The 24,611-nt window shown below is 42.0% G+C and overlaps 1 protein-coding gene across 1 annotated transcript; it reads left to right on the forward strand.

The window, feature by feature from the left end:
• The first annotated feature begins 1,480 nt into the window (after positions 1–1,480).
• LOC103755545 (vitellogenin-2-like) lies at positions 1,481–24,490 on the forward strand. Its single transcript, XM_018083740.3, has 35 exons — positions 1,481–1,523; positions 1,884–1,904; positions 2,087–2,238; positions 4,021–4,272; positions 4,422–4,583; positions 4,712–4,860; positions 5,248–5,398; positions 5,504–5,661; positions 5,742–5,907; positions 6,382–6,507; positions 7,500–7,718; positions 8,132–8,349; positions 8,464–8,561; positions 8,980–9,104; positions 9,735–9,836; positions 10,450–10,569; positions 10,678–10,867; positions 11,726–11,819; positions 12,578–12,763; positions 12,963–13,107; positions 13,889–14,114; positions 14,200–14,375; positions 14,637–14,981; positions 15,230–15,277; positions 15,426–15,515; positions 17,016–17,228; positions 17,321–17,463; positions 18,802–18,940; positions 19,647–19,782; positions 21,013–21,199; positions 22,471–22,562; positions 23,040–23,137; positions 23,211–23,370; positions 24,048–24,209; positions 24,351–24,490. The coding sequence occupies exons 1-35, from the start codon at positions 1,484–1,486 to the stop codon at positions 24,488–24,490; spliced, it is 5,229 nt and encodes a 1,742-aa protein (XP_017939229.2). The 5' UTR covers positions 1,481–1,483.
• Positions 24,491–24,611: the final 121 nt, after the last annotated feature.

Here is a 24,611-nt window from a genome sequence, read left to right on the forward strand (position 1 = left end):
AAACAAGCTTTGCTGCATTTAATATGCCATCACAGCAGCTCTCTACTTTCACTGCCACTGACCTGGAGTTGTCCCTGCCCACAAGCTGAGTTTTTTAAAAAAACCCAACTAAATCTGTGCAGCTGCATAGACTTATGTCATAGTATATTAGCTTTTGAGCCTCAAGTACCAGTGGCCAGTAGTTGCATACTCAAATCCTTCAAGTACCTTTACCAAATCTCCAAAGACATGATGCATCTCTCTAGGAAATGGTTTGGCTTTCTATCATGTGCTACGAGTTTTACAAGGGAAGGGGTTAAAACAAGTAGGACCTGAATACAGAACCAGTAAAAACACAGAGGATTTGCTATGCTTTGAAATTAATTTTTTTTTTCCCTAGAGATGCAATCTTTGATCCAGGAGCAAAATCCACGGTTTGTCAGACATTATAAATTATATCCCAACTGCCAATTATAAAAAAAAAATCACCTATACAGCATTACAAAAACTAAGCTGCCTTGGATAGGAGTCACTGGTCTGTTGATGGGAAACTGAATCCAGTCCCTTCCCACAGTGAGTTGGGCAGAAGCTTTGGTTCCCCACCCACAGAGGAGAAGGTTGGTGGGCAAACAGCAGCCACAGGGCACCAATGTGAACCCCTCAGTCCTGGGGCTGCCTTAGCCTTCCTGGTGCAGGTTCCTGATGGAGCAGTGTGGGTGGCTCCAGCTACTTGGAGCTGTACTTGTGCACAGCTCCATGACCTGACTGGGCAGTACCAGGGACCTTGGGGACCAGGCCAAACCCTGGAGCCAAGAGCAGCCTGAGGGACCTGTGGGGCTGCCTCTAAAGGAACGGGGAAAATGCCTGCTGATGAGAGAAGGGGACTCCACCATGTGGTGAAAAGGCAGGTGAGAGAAGCATAGATGTCAGCAGCACTTAGCCATGGCCTTTGTGATAATGCTGGGAGGTTTGTGTTACTGGGTGAATTCTCTGTCCCCAGAGAGCAGCGTTGTGCCAACAGCCTGTCCCACTCACAGCAGGGCAGGTAGGGGCACGGTGTCACAGGAGGGCTGCCCGGGCATTTTGCACAATCCTGCTGGGGCACTATCAGTTAGATAAGCTGTGTGTCTTATGGTCAGGTCAGTATAACCTGGGCAAAGTCAGCACAGACTGCAACAGCACCAGGTGCTTCCAGGGAATAAGGAAAATTAGTAGTTTTTTTACACATTAATAATAATTGACTTTAAATATGTTTTAATACTTTTAAGCACTCATTTCAAAAGGCAGGGCTTTCATGGCATTCAGCTGCTGAGGTGAGAACAAGAGCATTTGTGACGGTTTTGGCTCAGCAAATATATCCATCGCCTTGTCCCCTACCCCCTTTCCCTCAAAGGGTTTGTTTGGTTGATAAGAAACTGATAACTCAACAAAATTCACTGTGCCTGTTAATAATTCTTCTATAAAAGCCTCAGATTTTCCCCTGTGGGCTTCAGTCACTTTTAGCATGAAGGGACTCATCCTGACCCTGGTGCTCACCCTCGTGGGTAAGTTGAAGCTTTACCAGCACTGCCGAGCTGTGACAGCCACTGTGATGCTGAGCGAACTGCATCTCCTCAGGGGTTTTGGGGATAGTTAGAGCTTCATTTGCTGAAGCCCTTTTATGGCTTCAACTGTAAACTATTAGATTTCTGTGCCTAAGCTCAGCAGTAGGAGAAAAGCCAAGCAAGCAGCAGCTAGTGAGGGGGCTGGCACAGCCTTGGTGTCCTGGGGTGTGGGGTGCACCTCATGAGCCCGTTACTGGTTGTTTGCCAACCATTAGCACACTGACTAAATGAATAATACATGAAAAAAAATCTACAGAGATGGGGTTTTTTTCAAGCATACTTCTCTTTCCTCCCTCACAGGGGGCCAGAAGCAGGACCTCGGTAAGTGTCTCCCTCTGCCAGCCAGCAGCTCCCATGCTGCCTTCCCCTACAGCCTCGCCTTGCCCACTGCTTGCACCTGTTTATTGGCAGTGACAGCCTCACCTTTCTTTGCTGGGGTGGTTCAAGTAAGATCACAACAGTCATAGCCAAGGAGCTGTTTCTGTTATTTTTTTTCCTAATAGAGCCTGTTTTTCACATGGGCAAGACATACCTGTATGGCTATGAGAGTGTCATCATGCATGGACTGCCTGACAGAGACTTGGCGATGGCGGGAGTGAGGCTGACAGGCAAGCTGGAGATCAGCCGCGTGTCTCAGAGCAACCACCTTCTCCAGGTAAATCCCCATGGCTATGGGAACCCACCCACTTGTCCTCATCATATAGTTACAGATGCTCATTTCATACCTCCTGGCTGGCAAAATAATTGACAAAAAGATGATGTAGAGCTCAGCCATAAGCTCGGGGCCCTTCCCACTGCTAAGATACCCCTGTAAGTCCAATGTCAGTCCAAGTGGTTTTGCTCAGGCAGTGACAGGTCCCCAGTTAGGGCAAAGCTATGGACATGGGCACTGAGCTCTGCACCCTATATACGCAAGAAGTGATTAGGGAGCGCCGAGGGCACTGCTGAGGGCTTTGCAGCTGTATCCATAATATTTGGGGTTACTGACAGGGACCTACAGCGAGTGCCACAACCTTCCTTACAGCCTGCTCCTCTGCAGGAGGGAGCCAGAGCTGCTCCGGCTCTGCTGCCATCAGTATCTGAGCCCCCTTGATTAAAGGTACCTTAGGTTCGCCTCCATGCAAAAATGTGGCAGGTAGCTGCTTTAAGAAATGTCCTTAAGATAGTTTTAATAAGATGACATTAAGTTTGAATATGAAAACAAGCATTCAAGTATGAAATATCCATGTTCTTCAACCTGGTCCATAGCCTGAGAAAAGCTCAGCACTGGAATTCAGATATCACATGAGAAAGACCCACCTGTCTCCTTTATCTTCCTTTTAATATTTTTCACATAGGCCTTAATTCAAATGTGAAGAATTCTGAGGGTAATGCCATTATGATATCAGATCTGGAAGCTCTGTTACTCATCAAAAAGATTAAACCAAATAGCTTAAAATACTGGCATGGCACAGCACGAAAGATCACAGAAAAGGGTTTGAGAAGACTCCACATGGGGAGAAAGCTGTAAGAGGTGCCCTAACACTCACCCTAGGAGTTTTCTCAGTCTGTAATCCTGGGTATATACTACAGAAACAGTGTAAAGGAATACCTATTGTCAAACTTTACACAGTGCTGCAATTGCAGGCTCTGTGTAACCTCACTAAAGTTGCTACAACTTCAGCAATTGCAGACAAAATCTTGAGTAGGAATTAATTTGAGAAAATGTGATGAGGCAAGACATCTTTGCAGCATTGATTATATATACCTAAAATAGAACAGAGGAGTAAGACAACACCTTTTTCCTCTGTGCAGGAACATGTACTTTTATGTACAAGGGTGGGAAGTGTGTGTGCGTGTGTATACGACTAGATGTGTATGTGCATGCAGGCACACACTTCCCACTAGGTAGCAGTCAAGGACTTGTGTGCAAGCTTTACAGCTTGATAAGCTCAAAGGGGTGTCAGCCACTTCCAAAGAGTGTGTGAGCTGCACTCACCTCTGCTCCCCCATCAGCTGTGCCACAGCTTTGGTGCTCTGGGGTGTGCTGGACCTGGACCAGCAACCAGAATAGTTCCTGTGTGTTTAGGGAGGCAATTGGGCAATAAGGGCTTGGCTGCCTTGCAGACTGAAGGGAGATCTCACTTGTCATCTGTGGAAAAAGGGTGAGTATCTTGTCAGTATGGATTGCTGGCAGCTGGTGCTTCACCAGACTTGCTGAAGTTTGGAATCCTGTTCACACAATGTTATTTTTCTTGCAGAAATCCTTCACGGAATTTTGCATTTTCAAGGAAACTTCTTAGGCCCAGCACAGGAGTCTGAGGTGGAAACTGTTTCCTATGGCTTTGGACAAGTGGCTTGTGCCCGGTCATGGATTGGAAGTGCCCAGTTTCCCTATTATAGCACTATTTCAAAGGGATGGTTAACAGTATGATTGTTCTCCTATTTTTGTTCACAGATTCGAGAACCAAAGCTGGAGGAACACAATGGCTTCTGGCCCATGGACCCCTTCATTCCATCTTTGAGGCTCTCAGAAACCATTGCTACATGCCTCAGCCAAACCTTTAAGTTTGAATACACTGAAGGAAGGGTTGGAAGTATTTTTGCCCCTGAGGATTGTCCCATTCTGTGCACTAACCTAGTGAGAGGGATTCTGAACATGATGCAGATAACCATCAAAAAGTCACAAAATGTGTATGAACTACAGGAGGTTTGTTTTTTCCATTCTGATTTTACTTTTATTCTCATTTTATCATTATAGAGTAAGTTACCTATACGTACACCTCACAGACCCTTTTCTTAGACCTTCTTATTGCTATTTCAAGTGGGAAGTTTACTGTGTTTAATCAATACTTGCAGGCTGGGATTGAAGGCATCTGCCAAACCAGATACATTATCCAGGATGACAGCAAGAGTCACTGGGCCACCATTTCCAAAAGCAAGGACCTGACGAACTGCCAGGAGAAAGCGGTGAAAAATGTGGGAATGTCATACATCCGCCCCTGCCCTACCTGCTCCCCGGTACGAGCAGCAGGGATCCCTGAACCACTGCTCAACAGTGACACATTGCACCAATGCTCACAGGGAGTTTGGCTTGTCTGTGCTACTAGCCCGTTCCTATTTCTGAGTGGGTCTCTTTGCACTTCTAGAAAGTCAGAAACATTAAGGGCATGGTGATGTTCACTTACAAGATGAAGTATGATGATAGCGGGGTATCGTTGATGTCTGCTACCTCTGAGCAGGTGTACCAGATCTCTCCCTTCAATGAACCCAATGCGGCAGCAGTCATGGAGGCAAGGTAGGCACTGGGCATGTCCTTAGGTTATCATAGCAGGAGGAGATGGCTAACACATATTTACTGTTGATTCGTGAGATAACAAGAAAAATCTGCCCTGTCATACAGCCCTTGGGATGCCCAGTCAGGTGCTCTGCCCTGCTTTTCGGACCACTGAAACATGTGTCCAACCTCTCAGAGACTTTGGCAGACTCTCCTAAAAGCTCCTGCAGTAACATGACTTTTCCAGATAATCCTCAGCAATGGATAAACAGAGAAGTGCATGATCCATTTGCGGTCGATGCAACAGTCCTGCCTGAGCACCCCTCAGTCTGCTCCTACACTGTACAAGTCCTTCACACACAGAGTGCTATTACAGGCTACTGATGCATTTCCCTCTTTCCTTTGAAGACAAGAACTGTCTTTGGTTGGTGTTAAAAGGACTCCTATCAGTGCACCAAAAACTCAGCTGCAAAACCAAGGGAGTCTTCGTTATCATTTCTCAGGAGAACTACTCCAGATGCCAATTCCTCTAATAAGGATTAAAAATTCAGATTTACAGGTATTAGAGGCTTACTTTCACACACTTTCATTATTTATAAGGTTAACAGGTCATCATATCATTATTTTAGACATGGATATTTCCAACAGTCCATTTTTCCCACAGTTAACAGAAACGCTGAGGCAATTAGTTCAGAATAACGAGAAAGGAGACACCAAAGAAGCTTCAGCCAAGTTCTTACAAATGGTCCAGCTTTTTCGTGTAGTGACCCTTGATCAAATTGAGGCATTATGGCTGCAGTTTGTCAACGAACTTTCCTACAGGTAACTATTGCCTTCAGCCAGGGATTCTGATCAGAGACATACTGGGCAATGGAGATAATGAATCCTCCTCTCCCTGGCAGGCCTTGGTTCCTAAGCACCATCTGTGCTGCTGGAGCTACTGACACGTTCAGATTCCTGAAGCAAAAAATTCATGACGAGAAGCTGAACATCTGGGAAGCAGCTGCGACTCTCCCTCTCGCCTTCCATTTCGTTACACCAAACAAGCAAACCCTGGAAGTTGCCTCAGTGAGTACAGAGCATTCTTTTGTTTCCCCTCTCACTCTTTTTTAAAGGTGAATTCATAGGATTATAAGAGAAAGATGCAACATATTTTATTCTAAGTTTGTAAAATGCGAGGTATTAACAAAAATGCAGAATGTTTCAGAAAATGGTTCCAAACACTTGTTACCAAGAGTTTTTAAATTATATTTGATGCTTAAACTCAGAGATTCTAAGAAAACTGGTGTTGATTTTTTTTACCAAAAAAAAAAGACAAAGTCAAGAAAATAATATCATGTAACCAATATCTGAAGTGCAAACATCATAACTGGGGCAAGTATATTTAATTTTCTTGTAGCTAAGTATCTAGTATTTGATTTAGCTTCTGAAAACATTTAGGAAAAGCACTAATGAATTTTATCTACTTCTCAAGTGAAATTTTTGCTAAATACCAGCTCTAATTACTAGAAACAGTAAAAATTATACGTCTTTCTTCTGCAGACTTTTCTGACCTGTCCCCAAATCCAGAAGGTACTGGTGCATCGGATAATTGTTTACCTGGGATATGGTAGCATGGTAAATAAATACTGTGCTCAGACTTTACTATGTCCAAATCAACTTCTTCAGGTAGGTGACTCTCATTTCTTACTCATAAAAGGTGAAGAAATTTTAAAGATGCCTCTAATTTAGCTCTCACAATGCTGGCAATTAGGTAACTCGCAGTTTGCATGCCTCACTCTTAGCTGTGATTGCCTGCAAAATTTCAAAGAGAGAATGAAACACCGACCTGGTGCCTTTGAAAGACCAGGTCTTAGCAGTTCAGAATTTCAAATGTAGTTGTAGAGGTCTGGGGTGAAACGGATCCTGTAAACTGTTTAGGTATGACAAAGTGAGGATTAAAGCAAAATAATTATGATTCTATGATTCTACTTCTACATTAGGTAGAATATTCTTAAAAGATGTACTCAAAAGGCAGTAAAGCAAAGCTCTAGATATGTCATAAGTTAGGGCTTCCAAAGAGGCCCTGTTATATAATTGTATATCACCATCAGAAATATTCAGGACATTGTCCTTGGACTATGCAGCTCCAGCTCCTTGCTCAGAAGGACCACAGACCAGAGGTGGCCCGCTAGTGTTTGACATGCGTTTAAATCTTCCAAAAGAGGGGTGAAATAGAGCCAAACCACTGGAAGGGTAATTTCTCAGAGCAGCAAAACTGTTTAAGTAAACTTGCTATTGCTTTAGGAAGTGAAAAATACGCAAGTGCAATTTGGCAGGGCTGGCAGAGGTGCCCCAGGAAACGGCTGATCCTGGCATCAGCTCAGCACTCCCTTTGAACTTGCAACAGACTCTCTGGTGCAGGCATCCACCTGGGATTGCCTCCTACACTCAGGCACAATTCAAAATCGATTACAACCCTGTGTAAGGAGAAAACCAAGCTTGTTTGTATGGTCCATGTTTGGCATCCTGATATTGATGGTGCAATTTTTCCTGGGAGCAATACAGCTCTATTCTGGGGTTTGCAGCAGTAGTTGTTTTGCTTGCTATGGCAATGCATATTTTTATGCACTATTGCAAGATCATTACCTGGTAAGATTAATACAGTCCGCTCTTTTCAGCCACTCCATGACCTTGCTACTGAAGCCACCAGCAAAGCTGATGCCAAAGATATGTCCTTGGCCCTGAAAGCCATCGGCAATGCAGGAGAGCCAGCCAGTATCAAACGCATCCTGAAGTTTTTGCCAACATTTTCCTCGGCTGCAGTTTCATTGCCAAGCAGAATTCATGCTGATGCCGTGTTGGCCTTGAGGAAAATTGCCAGAAAAGACCCTGCAAAAGTAACTGAAATTATTATTTAAACAAATGTCTTAGAGTGTATAGATTGGGTTTGCTTAGTGATTTAGGAATAATAAAACCATCAAGTAATATTAGCAACTCTGAGCAGATTTCTCAATTACTGGTCTTCCTCTTGCCCACAGTGCAAATTCCTGACATCATCCCATCCTTGCTGATATTCTGGGAAAGAGTTTGCTTGGTCACTGTAACACTGTGCTCATTCCTAATGGCTGGTTCTCCCGTCCCTGTTCACTGTGCATCCAGCAATGTCTTCATTTTCAGTGATAGGTCCCATGCTCAAGTCTGTCTTTAGGGTTCTCTTTTCCATTCATTGCAGAGCACATATGCACTGTTTAGGAAACACTGCTCACTGGGAAGTTATGAGCTACTCACAGGTTGTATCTTCCTCTTCTAGGTAAGGGAGATCACCCTCCAGGTCTTCATGGACAGTACACTTGCTCCTAATGTCCGAATGACGGCTTGTGTTGTCCTGTTTGAAACTAAGCCTGCTCTTCCTACGGTAGCAGCTATGGCCAACTCTCTGCTGACAGAGCCCAGCCTGCAAGTAGCCAGTTTCACATATTCACACATGAAGGCTTTGGCAGTGGGCAGGATCCCACAGCTCTATAAACTGTAAGTAGAGGAAGAAGTATGTTTTTAGCAGCAAATGATGATGTTTTTCTTCCAGTTTTCTAAGTATTTGGTCACAGTCAACTCTCTTCACGTCATTTGAACTCTGTTACTCAGATCTTCTGCTTGCAACATTGCCATTAAACTCCTGAGCCCCAGACTTGACAGGCTGAGCTATCGTTACAGCAAGGTCATTCATGTTGGTGATTATTCCTGTGAGTACCAAGTGCCCTGTGCACTTCTTCTGCTTACGTAGCCCAGTGCCTCTGTTGTGTGCTGTGATTTTCATCCAAAATCCAATCATGGGCTGTGAGTTTAGTGCACTTTTGACATATGAAAAGCACAAGACCATCCTAACATGAAAAATTCCCTGAGAGCATTTCATGACTCCCAGGTATCTGCTGGGGAAAGTGGTGCCTGCACATGGATTTAGGCATCCCTCCTCAGTCCCTGGGGTTGTGTCGACTTTTCCTAGAGTAAAGTTCTCCTCTTGAGGTTGAAAACTTGAGGACCTGTGGGACTGAATTCTGACAGAACCCCTTGTGATCTAATATGGCATGTACCTGAGGTGGCTGTGCCAGACACCTTTGAGACTTTAACAAAAATCTCTCTTTCTTTTTATCCCTGTGATAGCTGAATATCAAGCTGGTGCCATTTGGAGGTTCTATCTAATGAACAGTCCCAGCACCATGTTTCCATCTGATATAATCACAAAAGTAAGAGGATATTATGCAAATACTGCAACAGATATTATCGAGGTAAGTATTGCATTAAAACAGCCAGCTTTAGACTGTGATGTAGTGTTTAACTCCATTGCTGGCTGTGAGGGTGGATGTGGAAGAGAAAATTTAGATAATTATTATGATTTTACTTAGGCATCTTTTTTTTATTTGGGCTTCTTGACACATACATTCATCAATGAACAAATCCAGTATAGACATGAAAATCTAGGAGTAGAGGAAAGCTTATGCAGCAGAACATTTATCTGCCCACCTAAAATCACATGGGATCTACGGTATTTTGCATAAGTACAGGGATATAGCAGCTGAAATTAAATTTCAGCCAGCGGTGCAGCCAGGGCAGCACAAAGCTCCATGCAACAGCATTCAGACATTTACTCAGCTTCTTGGGCAAGCTTTGCAACCTGGGCTGAGCTCCACTCTGCCCTAAAATTATCCCCGCTGACTAATTCAAAGCTGACTTGCTCAGCACGTCCTCAGCATCTGCAGCCATAGCCTGCAGTCATCTGCCAGGTAGACATGGCCCTATAACGCAATGGCTTCATGAAGCACATCTTTAGCATGGCCTCGGCGAGTGTAACACCGGGTATAATGGTTTTCCTGAGCTCTCCTATACTTGGGCTGTGACACCCGACTCTGTTCCTACAGGTGGCTCTCCGGTCACAAAGCCTAGCCAAGCTTATCAGGAAGCAGAATATTCCTTTTTCTGAGTATGATACATACAAGACACTGAAGGAGCTTGGTAAAACGGTATGTCTTTGCACACCCTTCTGATCTATTTGCAATAGATGACTCCTGCCAGCACCAGGGTTGCATCACCCACCCACCAAGCCATCCCTTTGATGTTTCAGTATGAAAGGAGTTAGTCGTCCTGTTTGGTCATGGAAAGATGTACTTACGCTGTACTTTCGCTGTCAACAGATGCCACCTTTTCATTCAACATGTGTCAGCTCTTAATGTACAGTACAAAAGATGATGAAGATGCTGGGAGCCAGAATGTTTTAAAGTGTATGTTAAACACTTTAAGAGTGTTTGCTGTAACACTGTAAGAGTGGTTGCTCTTCTCTTTAAAAATTAATATTGAATAAGATTTTTCTTCATGAGTCCTAGGGTGCCACCTACTACTTACAGCAGCAGAAATTACCAAGCCCTTACCTCATCCTTACATGGGGAAACTTGCTCTGAAATCAGTTATGCAACATAAGATTCACATTGATTCAGACTTGCAAGGTGTCTATTAGTTTTCTGGCTAAGGAATCGTGTTTTGCCTCCTTTGGATGGGATCAACTGTTTGCTGACACATTATTATAAGTGACATTTTCTGCTTCTTCCTTTTCTCCCCTTCTCTCCTTAACACCACCAGTTTCTAGGATGGAAAGAACTGCCTCCTGAAGACCCTCTGGTGTCTGCTTACATCAAAGTATTGGGCCAAGAGATCGCCTTTGTTGACATTGACAAAGATGCCATTCAACAGATCATGATGGTACTGACAAGTGTGTTGTCTTTTTTATCTGCAATGCCAAATAATTTCCCTTCCATGTCTCGTCTTACCTACTTAGCTAAACTAAGTTGGTTTTTTTTCTGTTTTCAGCATCTAACTGGATCATCAGACTGGCAGCCAGTGGTAAAAAAAGTTGTGGAAGAGGTGCAGAGAGGCATTTCAGGGCGATGGACCCTGCCAGCAATGGTGGGCGAGCTGCGGCACATTGTCCCCACAGTGGTCGGTGTGCCCCTGGAGCTCGGGCTGTGCGGGGCAGCAGTGGCCCACACTGCGGCTGACGGTGAGCTTGGGACATCAAACTGAGCAGTTTCCCCAAAATAATTGTGGGTCCGATCAGTCTGATGAAATTAAATCCCTCTGTAATCTTGAAAAATACCCTTGTAATATGGAAATGATCAGCTACCTCCAAAGGGTTTGAGAACTAGCATATTTCACCTGAGACATATTTGTATAACTATGGTTTGGAGTAGCAACCTTTAAATAATCATGTAAAGTATTTAAAAATGTAAAAGCACTGCCCATGTGTTAACTACTACACTTATTGAAAACATTGTATCTCCAGCACTTGTTTCTGGTGCACCCTCATCTTGAGTACTGTGAGCAGTTTTCAGCACCAAAATATAAAAAAGACATTAAGCTATTAGGGACCATCCAAAGGAGGGCCACGAGGATGGTGAAGGGCCTAGAGGGGGAGTTGTATGAGGAGCAGCTGAGGTCACTTGGTCTGTGCAGCCTGGAAAAGAGGAGACTGAGGGGAGACCTCATTGTGGTCTCCAACATCCTCACAAGGGGAAGCTGAGGGGCAGGTACTGATCTCTTCACCCTCATGACCCATGACAGGACTTGAGGAAACAACATGAAGCTGAGTCAGGGGAGGTTTAGGTTGGATATCAGGAAAAGGTTTCTCACCTGGAGGGTTGTCAGGTGCTGAACAGGCTCCCCAGGGAAGTGGTCACAGCCCCAAGCCTGCCTGAGTTCAAGAAGCATTTGGACAACGCTCTCAGGCACATGGTGTGATTTTTGGGGTGTCCTGTGCAGGTCCAGCAGTTGGACTTGATCCTGACAGGTCCCTTCCAACTCAGCATATTCTATGATTTTATGATTCTCTGTTCATATAATTCCTGTCTGTCTTTTGCAGTGGATATACAGATGTCACCACCATTATCTGACAATTTTAGACCTGCACAGTTGTTGGAAACCAAGATGGATATTCATGCCGACATCAGGCCAAAGTAAAAATTACATATATTTTCACAAACACGCACGAGCATTTATATTTATATTTGAAGTACATATGTGATCACGTGTTATTATAGAGGGGTCCTATTTGTCCCAGATTTGGGACAGCTGTGCTAGTCCAGAACAGTTAAGTAGTGAGAAAGCAACACAACCCCCTGATGCTTTACAACCCTGCAAATGTAGCAGCGTGCATTGTATCCCACAGGATACTGTGCTGTTCTGTCATTGCTAAAAATACTCACGTTTTCACCTGTTCAGTGACTAAAGATACTAAGCTGTAAAAATATATTTGCTTACATATGAGCAGTTTTTTAAAATTTCAGCATAGAATTGCATCACCCCCTAGCACAAGCCAGAAGGATTTCAGGGGAAAAAGGGAAATTCTTCTGGATCTGCAAAAGCAACAGTACTAATAGTGATAATATTAATAATGATAATAATAGTAGTGATAATAATAAAAAAATAGGCACAATCTGAAGCTACAAGATTCTGGCATTATCTTGTTCTCAAGCAACATATCAGTGACAATGCAGTCAGAGAGTGCTTGTTAGCTTTGTTATTCTGATAAATCCCTTCACCTTTTCCAGTGGCACTTGAGGTTTTTTCTTATTCTGTTGTGATAAATCTCTTCATCCATCAGTAGTGGCTCTTACAATAAACAGAACAGCATGAAAATGTAATTTTGCATTTCAAAGTTAAATATGTGCATATTAATCTGTAGTTATGTCTGGTTTTATTTCCACTCTTTCAGGGCATATTTTCATATGATTGCAATGATGGGGATTAATACCCAGTACTTTCAGAGTGGTCTTGAATTTCATGCAGAGTTCAGTGCCAACACTACAATGAAATTTGATGCCAGGATAAATATGAAAGAGAAAAATTTGAAGATTGTAACCCTTCCCTGCCATCAGGAAGCTGAGCTTGCAGCTGTGAGGTACAGAAGAGCTTGCTGCATTTGATTTGCTCTGTCTTACTGATTGTGAGCTCCCTGTTGTAAAATCACAAGCATACAACTCCTTGTTAAGGTTTGTCATACCTTGGCAGCCACATAAAGCTTAGTACTGTCTTTCTTGCACCAGCAAAGATGGGTAAGCAAAGTCAGAAGGTGTTACTTGTGTGCCGTTTATCCACAGGAGTGAAGTTTATGCTATTTCAAGGAACATGCAGGAAGCAGATTCCGAAAAAAAATCCCAGCTTCTCCCGAAAGGAGAAGTGCCAGGAATCTCTGACCAGCCATTTCAGCCACCAGAAAGATCTTCAAGACCTGGTAGCTGGAAGGTAAGGAGGCATCTCACTATCTGTATTGCAGACAGGCAGAGAACAGGCAGCTCCTCAGAAGGACTGGGCACACCTAACACAGAAGCTGGCTAACCAGATCACAGGCACAGGAATGGCGAGATTCAACAGGGGACTGACATTTCCCAAATCAAGTCTAAGACCCAATGGGTTCGAGACATGATCATTCACAGTCCACTCACTCTCCTCATTGCATGCAGTCAGGGCTGCTTTGAAAGCATGTGTTCCTCTTTCTTTACAGTCATGTGGAGGGTGTGTTAAAATCATATCCTTTGTACAATATTGCTTTTTTTCTGAGTCAGAGCAATGTGAAAAATATGATTCTTGGGCAGGATATAGATTTTTCTTCCCAAATCCTGAGATAATCCCTGCAGTGGATTGCAGAAGCACATTCTCTTGTGTACTCTTCAGCTTCTGAGGCTGGCATGGGAAGGCTACGCTGACTTGCAACAGGAAAGCTAGAAGCCTGAAACAGGTACAGAGAGGCAGCCCCTCCAAAGAACCCTGCGGGTTCTCATTGGGAAATGTGTCTGTGAAACACTGCTGGGAAAAGGGTGGGCAGGAGAGCTGTCCTCTTCCACAGAGCACTTTGCAGGAAACCTTACTGCTTTGAGTGCTTGGACCTCTAATTTTATGCAGTCCTTCTGTACTTAAGCAGAACCGTCATTATTTTCTTCATGAACTGACGGAAAGATTTTAAGAACTGGGACAATTTTTTTTGGTTGGAAAATAACTTTGTCCGCCATATTTTTGTTTAATGCAGCAAAGCAGTATTCCTAGTGTGATATCCAAAGGATACCAGCAAGGTTCAGAAGAGGCACATCACCACAGTGCAGGAAGATTTTACACACGCATGTTCTGTAAAAAATTTGAAAGTTTGGGATGTTCTACTTGCCTCAGCCTGAAGTCACAAAATTCTGCATTCTTAAGAAATACCTATCTGCACAAATTGGTTGGAGAACTTGATGCCAAAATAACTTTGAAGCCAGGTACAGTCATAACAAGATTTTCTGTCAATCACCGTGAACAGTGCTCAAGCACTGCAACCCTGGAATGTAAATGTTTTGACTTTAGTTCATACAGATGCTGATATTGACAAAATAGAGCTGGAGATTCAAGCAGGATCCAAAGCAGCATCAAAAATAATTGATGTAGCAAGCTCAGGGTCGAAGGAAGAGGAAGAGACATCTCCATATGAGGACATTAAAGCTAAACTGAAGAAGATTCTAGGCATTGAAAATGTGTTCACGGTAAGAGACTTTGAGCATCAGAGAAGGAAATATTTCCTATGAAAAAAGCCAAGGGTTTCCACTGTGGAAAAAATGGCCCAAGGAAAACAAGGATTTGGGCTGGGAGGAATGGGTGTAGGTGAGCTTTGGTACAGCTCCTGCAGTGTGTGGGGACAGGAAGTTCTACTTCCTTGATAGCCTGCGGTGAGTAACTTCTCTGACAGCCAGAGAAATGTTACAAAACAAGCTATAAATTCATAATGCTTTCAACTGTTTTTGGAGGCCTCAAATAAAACACGTCGTCGCACAAAACGGATTAACAGAGATTACAAGACTGCAGACACAGGCCTCTGGGCAGAGCTCAGTGCACCCCACCTCTCCAGTTCATCCTCTTCTGCTGCTGCTTCCTCTGCTGATGGCAAGGAGCCTGGAAATGATCACAAGAAAGATGAAATAAGGCAATCTGGGAAGAAGCATGGCAGCAAGAGCAGCAGCAGGAGCAGCAGTGGCAGGAGAAGTGGCAGCAGCAGTGTCAGCTCCGCTAGGAGTAAAGTATGCAGCAGCAGCCAAGAAGACCTCTCTGGGGACAGGGACTGCAGTGGGCACAGTGAATATTCCAAAAAACAGGTAATTCACCCTGGCCGGAACTTTTTATACTTCTTGTAGTGATTGTTTTTGTAAATCAGGAAATTGTGCTCATAGAGCATGAACCAAAGAAAGAGGAACTCTGGTTCTTTGAAGCGCTTTAGTGTAAAAGGTTTAAAAAATTTAATTTTGTTTCACTTTTTTCCATCCTCAATATTGAATTTTTAATGTGTTTATCAAAAGTTAGATCTTCGTTTTCTCTTAGGTCTTCTTACATACTATTTTCACAGGTAACCCTCCCTGTTTACCAGTTTTGGTTTAAGCCAGCAGATGAACAGGTACATTTATTGCATGTAGTGGGAGCAGGGTCTACAACTTTGCTGCAATTAGACCCTAGTTCTCTGAGAATAAAAATATGATAAATTGATTCTGCAACAACTTCCAGTGGTAGGCAACCTGCTTCAAGGTGATTCTCTGCTTTTGCAGGGCCCAGGAAGGGAAATCCTGAACAGCAGCATCAGCTCTTCCTCTTCTTCAGCAGCTAGTGATGAAGGCATCTCTAGAGCCATGTCTCAGGTGAGTGCCTTAATCTGCACAAAATCAAAACAACTACCTTGCATTTCCAGTTATTATTATAACAGACCAGGAAAAATATGGTGATTTAGCATATTAGGTATATAAAAAGAAACTGAACTCTTCTTGTTTCCTAAAGGTGAGCACATTGGATAGTCATTGAATGTTTTTTTAATATGCACTCAAGGCTACATTTTTTAAATGAAACTGCAATGTATTGCTGCATATGTTGAAATTTGTGTTACTCAGTAAATAATTCACTGTAACAATGAGAACACTTTAGAAGTGCTGACCTGCTTGACTAGAAACTGGTTTCAGGTATATTTTTCTTGTATATCTTTTTGTAAAAGTTCAGAGGTGACTCTGCCACTTTTTTATTTATTAGGTCTTCATTGCAGAGTCCTTCTGTTCATGTTAGCAGGACTGTAAAAGGCCTTTGAAAAGACCTTGACTTTGCAGCAAGGCTCCAACTCTGAGAGTAATCCAGGTGTTTATTTGGGAATGCCTGCATGGTACCTAGTTAATGGTACCTAGTCCTTCTGTAAGAACTGATGGAATCTGGAGCAGATTTCAACAAAGAAAAATTTCACACATTTCAGACAATGACCTACCTGCCTATAAAACAGAAGCCTTTCTTTGCTGAGGCATCCCTTCTGCACCAGCAGCTCCCAGTTGTTAGTAGAAGTAGCTTGTGGAAAAAAGGCAGTCAGATCTAGCTTCTCCCCCGCTTCTCCCCAGCAGCTTAAATTCCCCTCTCTTGTCCTTCTTTTTACCACTACTTCCCTGAACGGTTTCTCAGCCACTGCCTTGTTCTTTTCCCATTTCCCCTAAGCCCTCTCCAGCTCTGTCTCACCTAATCCTTTTGTGCGTCTCTGTCGCTCCAACCTGGCAGCTCAGGGAGGACCTGCTGCCCCGCAGGTAATTCCACCTGCAGCTCCCCCATGGCCAGGCGAGGGCTCCGTCCCCACAGCTGGGGCAGGACATTCACAGCTGGAGCAGGTGCTACTGCTGGGCACAAGGGTCCAGCGTCGAACGGGGCCACGCGCTGCTCCTCCTGCAAGTACCACACTTTGGACTGCACTGAACAGATCCCTCTGACAAAACAAATTATCATGGTTTTAAACAAGTGGTCAAACTAATTTTATCAAAAAGACTACTAGCGAAACTACAGGTTGGTAAGAGAGCAATGCTGAGCTGGGGAACATTGGTTCTTTATACAGTACCATACTTCTTTTTGTTACAATGAAATTACTTTAGAAAAAAAATTCCCAAAGTGTTTTACTTACATAGGTCATGACAGCTCTCTCTCAAAAGACTGTGGCAAAACTATATATGAACTGAATAGACTGAGTAATGATCTATGATGCTGTCCCATACTTCACATAAAAAGGCTTTTTGAATGAAACTTTTCCTTAGCAAATGCTTTTTAACTGTGATTTTATTATAGTAATATTAATGCTTTGTTTATGTCTTTGGACTCTGTTTTCTCTCTTATGACTGAAGCCTAAATTCTTGGGAGACAGCAAGCCACCAATACTGGCTGCGGTCCTTCGTGCCATCCACAAAAATGAGCAGCCAACAGGATTACAGCTTGTCCTGTACACTGATACACAACCCTGGAGGTCAAGAATACAGGTGTTTGTTTCAAGCATCACAAGACCAAGCAGATGGAAACTCTGTGCTGATGCTTCCGTGATAAATTACCGAAAAGTATCAGTAAGTTTAAAACAATGATCAGCTCAAACGTAAAAGAAACCTAATGATCTTACTATGTTTTATGCAAAAATATGTATATTCCCCTCTACTAGGGTTCTCTTAAATGGGGTAAAGATTGCCAGGACTACCAGATTGCTACTCAGATTGCAACAGGGCAATTTGCTGCTTATCCAGCTATGCAGATGAAGCTGGAGTGGCTAACAGTACCTTCAATAGTCCGAACAACTGCAAGATGGTGAGATTTTACTTTAGTTTTTGAAAAATTCACATGTCAATGCTCCAAATAATTACAGCTTCAGTTCTGCAATTTTCAAGCTGGAAAAATTCCCCTTAATCAAATCAGTAGGATAGTAAAAAATCAGATTACATATGTCTGGTTTTTCTGTGTATTCATTCCCCCAAAGCATAGTGCATTTTAGTTTGCAGGAAAACAACTTGGGATGATGGGATTCACCTAATCTATTATAGACTTTTAATTTAAAGTGCCTGAATTAGGAGATTGGTCTCCTGATGCTTCTTAATTGACGGGGGCTTAGAGCAGAAGCCTAACCTTGGTTCTCTGAAGGGGTCAGCCTCTTAGTGACTGTACAGGGAGACTAATTTCCTAATGTAGGCACTTGGCCTCTGGCTTCTGAAGCAGGTGATATAAATATTCCTATAAGGCTTATGCACACTAAATAGCAAATATTATATGACATTTACTGAAGAAAACTGTACGTTTTCAGTACACATACGTGCCTCCATATACATACAGTGTTTGTTGTATTCACGCATTCTTTGCATTCATACATGCGTTTGCCTGCAATAACATATAGATCCATATTGAAGCTTAATTTTTTTCTTAGTGCTACTGAAATACAGACATGTACAGCAACTCAGTAAACTAAATATGCATGCAACACAAGTTTTCACATTAAAGGCATACAAGTAATTTTGTTAACAAATGTCTACTGAGGAGGTTAACTTTTTATACTATATTGAATTACTTGAAGTGTTATCTGCCCTTATTAGAGGAGATGAAACTACTCAATTGACTACCCTGGAGCAAAGCCTCAGAACTTACCTTTTTTCTGCTCTGAGATTATACCTTTTTAGAAAGGAATATTTTCTGTATTTCCATTTTTGAGTCCCAAGCCTGTAAGGAAACCCAATTGTAGAGATCCCTCCATCAGGTTGTTGACAGTCTTAGTAGGCTAAGGATCCTTGCTTAAAGTTATCACTGCAGGACTGACATACTAATATTAAATACTAATTTAATATTTTTAGCATGTTAATATTTAATTTTTATGTAATTGGTGTCTATTTTTAACTCTGAATGTGTTTAAAACAAGTTTGCCATACTTTGCTTTTCATATCACTCTACCCTCCAGTCTCTCGAGATCTTATTCACCCACTAACAAATAAATTTTCCTGCCGCTCCTTTTATACACAACATCAGGTATCACCAAACCCTGACACAAAACACGTCCAACACAGAATACATATTGCTTTATGGGGATATATTAATGTGAACAAATAATAACCACTTTTTTCAAAGATAGATTATTGTTTTAATCACTTACTTTTTTTTCAGGTTCTACTCACTTCTTCCAGGAGTTGCATATGTGCTTGGGTATTCCCTAAGGCAACAACTTGGTCCCTCTCACCAGGCAACCTTGGTTATGGCTTTGACATCTCCGAGAACCTGTGATGTTGTTTTTAAGTTGCCAGAGGTAACTATTTTCCACTATCTTTTATCCTGGAGCCATCAGTACTTATGAAATAGATGGTTAATAGCTTTTTTAACCTGTTGATTTTTTTAAAAAAATTATTAAACTATTAAGAAGCTGCCATCACAAAACATTATATTCACACAATTGGTTTTGCTATGAAAATATCTTGCAACATATTTATCTTTCTCATGTAGCATGCAAGCATATGAAATAAGAAACAGGTTACAAAAACAACCACCATGATTGACAGCACATTAACCATAACATTAAAAAGACCACTCCCCCCAGATCTTCAGAAAGATGATAGGTTTTACTGTGTCCTGGAAAGACAGTAAAACCAGGCTGTAGAGAAGCATGATGGCCAAATAACAGTGCCTGATGCATAGGCAAAGAGAGGGTGTGCATCTCAGGTAAGCCAACTACTCAGATTGCGAGAAAATGAGGTGTACAGCTACCAAAAAGATGCAAATTGGTGACTCTCCAAATTCATTTATAGCACTGCTGTTCTATAGGTTGAAGATGTGTTACTCTGTAGAATATTTCATGTGGTAGACAGAGGACTTGAATTCTTTTTCTGGCCTAAATCCAGATGTTAATTTAGATTTCAGTCTGTACAGTCCCCTTGGAACATTAGAGGAAAATGCTATCTCATCTCTACACTGTACTTTGCATTTGCATTCATGTTTGTTTTCTGACTGATTTTCAGCTCACAATTTACAACAGAGCCATCAGGCTTCCCCTGCCATTCCCTTCACGTCCAGGTACACCAGTTTCAACACTACCATCCTCTGACTGGAACGTCTTTTCCCAAGCAACACTTTCACTCATTGAAAGTTTTAAAGGTCAGTAAGCAACTATCTGCACAGGCATTGATTGGCTTTGCAGATTTTGTAAACATGATTTGTACTTTTGATGTAACTTGAAATTATTTTACATTCACTTAAAAAATCAGTTGGACTTCAGACAGAAATAAAGCATCCATATGAATATCTGTGAGGCTGCAAAGACGTAAAGAAAAGGAGACTTAGGAAGATTAGACATTCAGTTCCAAGCCAAATAGTGATTCCAAATACATCCATTTACAAATGCATCTGTTTCCGTTTCACTGCAGAGATTGTTCATGAAGAAAAAACATTACAAAATTTGGGAGACGGACATTAAAGTGACCTCTGATTTGGGGTGCTCTGTTTGATTAGCACTGTTATGTAAAAGCTAAAACAGCTTCAAAATTATACCCATTAATTTCAAATCCTGCACTTTGATTATGAAGGGATTATTGTTTGATTAATGCTGTATTAAGAGCTAATCACATTATATTTACTTAGGGTAAATTTTAAATAGAAAAGCTTTATGTAATCCTGTAATAAAGACATCTTGCTTGGAATCAGTGGGGTAATATCGTACCATGCATACTGAATGGTGTCCCTGTTCACAGCAGGGAAGTTGGAACTAGATAATCTTTTAAGGTCCCTTCCAGCATAAGCCATTCTATGATTCTATGATATTTCTTTGGAAAACACCAAAACTAATCTGTATTAATTAAAATTGTTGTAAAATAATTTCTAATCTGGTAGGATTAGAGCTGATGGGATTTCCAACAAAATACCATGACAGTGAAAAAGCGAAAAGTGTAGTGTGGTATTTTTGTCTCCCCTCCTTCCAACTATTTCTAATCCTGATTATGACCCAATAAAGGTATCAGCACTTTAGTGAACTTTCTCTAATGTTAATGATATGTGAGTTGTTATCAACCTTTGAGAAATTCTTTTTACTACAACAAAGTTAGAAAAGCCAAAAGAGAGTTACACCAGTACCAGCTGTGAGCATAATTTATCTCAGACAGTGACTGAACCATGAGTGGGTTGTGCTGTTGCTTGGGGATGAGCAAAGTTTTATTTTTGTATTACTATAAATCTAATAGTTGATCTTACAGAATCAATTAACTTCTGTGTGGGAATGGGTAGAACCAAAAAATGGTCTTTTTTTCTTAATCAATTCATATTAAATTTAAAATAGAATGCCTGCCTTATATAAATTATAGAAGGCTTACTTTTTACTGGATTTTTTTTCAGCTCACTGTTCAGTTTTCCAAAATACGATCACAACCTTCGATGGTGTTGAATTTAACTATTCAATGCCTGCAAATTGCTACCATGTCTTGGTGCAGGACTGTAGTCCAGAGCTTAAATTCCTGGTGATGATGAAAAGACTTGAAGAGTCTGCTGACCTTACAGCAATAAATGTCAGACTCGCCAACCAGTAAGTAACTGTAAACTTAATAAAAAACAGATGTCAAGCTTGATGTGCTATAAACATGGAGATCAAATTTGTAGGGCAGATTGGCACTAGCACAAGACTCATGCAAAAATTACTGATGTCAGTGCAAAGGTATCAAAGAGTGTCAACTGGGATTTGGGACTTTGTCTTTTAAAAGTGCTTCTGAAATATATCTGAGGTTCACAGTAACCTACAGTCTTTACTGCCCCAAATTCTTCATTAATTTGTTAGATTTAACCATCTCATTTCAGTTCTTAGTGATTAAGTAGACATATAAACTATAAATACAAAAGGGACTATAGCAGTCATTTAGTCTGGCCTTTTACTCTAAGCTACTAATTAGAACAAATTAGAATCCATACTCATCTCAGCAGAGTTGTTGAGAAGTGGACATAACGAAAAAGGGTATTACTTATCCCAGATTAGAGGCACTCTCTTAGGTCATCCCTTGATTGGTGCATAATGTTTTAATCTATTTGAAATTACTTTAAGACACACTTTGTTTCATCCTTGAGCAATCACCTCTAAATTGTATGGGATTATGCATACCAAAATCATTGTAAGAAGTGTTCTTCAAAGTGCATAAATAGACTTTGATCTGCAAGGTTTCATTACAAGTTATTATTAATTTCTGAGAATTGTGTGCCTAACTGTGCCATAATGTTAGAGAAACAAACTAGTATTCCCTGCATCTGTTTTATGAAAAACACAAGGGTCCTTGTTTTATAGACTGTATCTTTTGTGAGAAAGTCATTCCTTGTCACTGAACCATTCCTGATCTTTTCACACAACTGTTTGGATGAGCTTTTGATGTGCTTGAGCTTCATAATTCTTCATTAGAGCAAACACTGCCCTGAAGAAAATACTACAATACACAGACTCTTCAGGCTGCAAGAGAACCCCCTCCCAAGGGAATCCAATCTTCCTTTGAAATGTAAAGCACCTTCAATTTATGCGAATGTAATAGCAATTACTGTTCTGCAACAAAGGTCCTGTATCCTGGTGTCTTCCTGCCTGTACCCTGGTCACCAGCAGACACTCAGAGATGAGTAAAGCCAGGGAAAGGTGTGCTGTGAGCACTCTTCCTGGTATTCTTTCCTGGGCGCTCTCAATCTTCTTCATAAAGGGTAGCAGGTGATTCATGCCAGAATGATGTGAGCATACTGCAGTGATGTTTCTACCAGAACAGGAAACTGTGAGCTTAGTTGGGCAAAGGAGAAGCATTTGTTTACACTAATTTCCTTTATTTAAAGTGAGGTTGACATGTATGTTTCCAATGGACTCATCCATTTGAAGATTAATGGTGTCCAAGCCCCAAGAGATGTTCCATACACATCTAATTCTGGTAAGAGCCTCATTTTTATATTTTGTTTAATCTTTTCTGGTCTTTTGAATAAGAAGAGGATAGGATCCTGCAAACACCTCTCAAGATAAAGATCGTCTTAATTTGAGAAGTAATTAGATGATTTTAACATACCTTCATGCAAGCTTTCATATGGGATGGCAAGAAAGATGAGCAAAGAAAGAGATGCTGATCCTGTGCATCTTTGCACAACCCAAAAGATCCAGGCCTGTGGGATGTTTTGCTGATCCCAGAGACGCACAGAACAAGCACCTAGAAGTCCCTTGTCACAGCCACTCTTGTCACTGGGCTTCTGCTTGTTCCAGGGCAGAGAGCAGTAGTCTTTCTCATTCCCCCCATCTATTTCAAGATACATCAGAGCCTGCATTATGTCCCCAGGAACTTAACAAACAGTTCAAGTTGGGCCCTAAAAGAGTAACTTCATTTTAGAAGGAATCTTATTTTCCTTTTTTGTTGCAGATGCAAGCATACTGATCAGCAGTGAAGAGGAAGGATTGGCACTAAAAGCCCCAGATTATGGCATAGATAAACTATATTATGATGGGCATAGACTTAAGGTAATTTTTAAAATTATTTTCAGTGATTTTATTTTTAGAAGAAAAAATTTATGTGCACTTTTATTCCACAAAGATTCAGGTTGCTTTCTGGATGGCTGGAAAAACATGTGGAATTTGTGGAAAATATGATGCTGAAAAGGAAAGAGAATATCAAATGCCCAGTGGATATTTAGCTAAGGATGCAGTGAGTTTTGGTCAGTCTTGGATCATCTCAGAAGACTCGTGTGCTGGAGGTACTAAGATTCTAACATATGTTAATACTATTGTCTTCAACTAGTTAAGTAGTCACATGAATACGTGATTTATATTAATTGTAGCACAATCATCTCATTTTTTGCTATTTCTATGATTAGTGGCCCCAGACTAAAAAAAAAAAGAAAAAAACTCTTTTTCCCAAGTTTAGTAGTTCACTGCAAGTTCTGCTTTTGTTGTATTTTTCTGTCAACTTATGCACTGTGTAGTTACCTGAAGTTTGTGTGTTCAACTTAAAACTCCCTAAGATGCTTAGTATGGAAAGCAGGTAGTTTGACTGTTGACAGTGCAGAACAGAAATAGATATATGGATGTCTAGGAGCCACTACTGCCCCAAAATGAAGTGCTGTCATAGTTTGGGTAAGTTGAACGTCAGTTGACCAAGGTTTCCAAATGTATCTTTTTGGATTTGGACATCTGTCTCCCACCTAGATCCTATCTGTGGCAAGCCTCTGTTCTTGCAGCCGTGCCCTATATGCCTCATTTTCTCACAGCCCAAGCCTTTGACAGAAGATTGACTTCAATCAGATTAGCTTCACGTAGTTTGTGTCACTTTATTCATCCATTGGTCTTAGTTGTTGCTAATTGTAGAAAATTAAGTCCACAGAGTTACTTATCTAAACTCTGTAGGTGCTTCATGAGAACTTATGTTTTGTAGCTTGCAAGCTGCAGCGCAAATTTGTCAAAATTGAGAAGGCAGTTGGATTTGAGAAGATGGCAGCAAAATGCTTCTCTGTGGAGCCAGTTCTTCGCTGCGTGGAAGGCTGTTCAGCAACCGGGACTGTTCCCGTCTCCGTGGGCTTCCACTGTGTACCAGCCGGTGAGTCTGCTGTGAGCAACACAGCCAGAATGCGCGACCGTGAGTCTGTGAAAAACCGTGAGGTTCACCGCACTAACACAGGAGTACATCGATGTATAACCAAAGCCCCGGCCTGACTTCTTCCTCCTTTCTCGTTTACAGACTCTGCTCCCAGCCTGGAAAGGCAGCTTAGGCTGGGCCAGAAATCCGAGGACGTGGTGAGCTCGGTGCCTGCTCACACGGCCTGTTCCTGCCAGCACCAGCCGTGCCCGGCCTCAGCCCCCGCACCGATCCGCTCCTGAGGGGGGTCGTGTCGGCCCGGCCGCCCGCGGGCACGGCTAGCTCAGGCGGCCGGGGATCGGCCCCGTCCCCTGCGAGACATCGCTCTGCTCTGGTCCTTCTCGAGTTCTTGAAAACAACCCG

Source organism: Manacus vitellinus, unplaced genomic scaffold (assembly GCF_001715985.3).
Source record: "Manacus vitellinus isolate BGI_N305 unplaced genomic scaffold, ASM171598v3 scaffold_67_pilon, whole genome shotgun sequence".
NCBI classification, from domain to species: domain Eukaryota; kingdom Metazoa; phylum Chordata; class Aves; order Passeriformes; family Pipridae; genus Manacus; species Manacus vitellinus.

Coding starts and splice junctions, on each gene's coding strand:
- LOC103755545 (XM_018083740.3), top strand. CDS start 1,484: ATGAAGGGACTCATCCTGACCCTGGTGCTCACCCTCGTGG. Junction 4,861..5,247: donor GCAGCAGTCATGGAGGCAAG/GTAGGCACTGGG, acceptor TTTCCTTTGAAG/ACAAGAACTGTCTTTGGTTG. Junction 14,982..15,229: donor GTGAATATTCCAAAAAACAG/GTAATTCACCCT, acceptor CTATTTTCACAG/GTAACCCTCCCTGTTTACCA.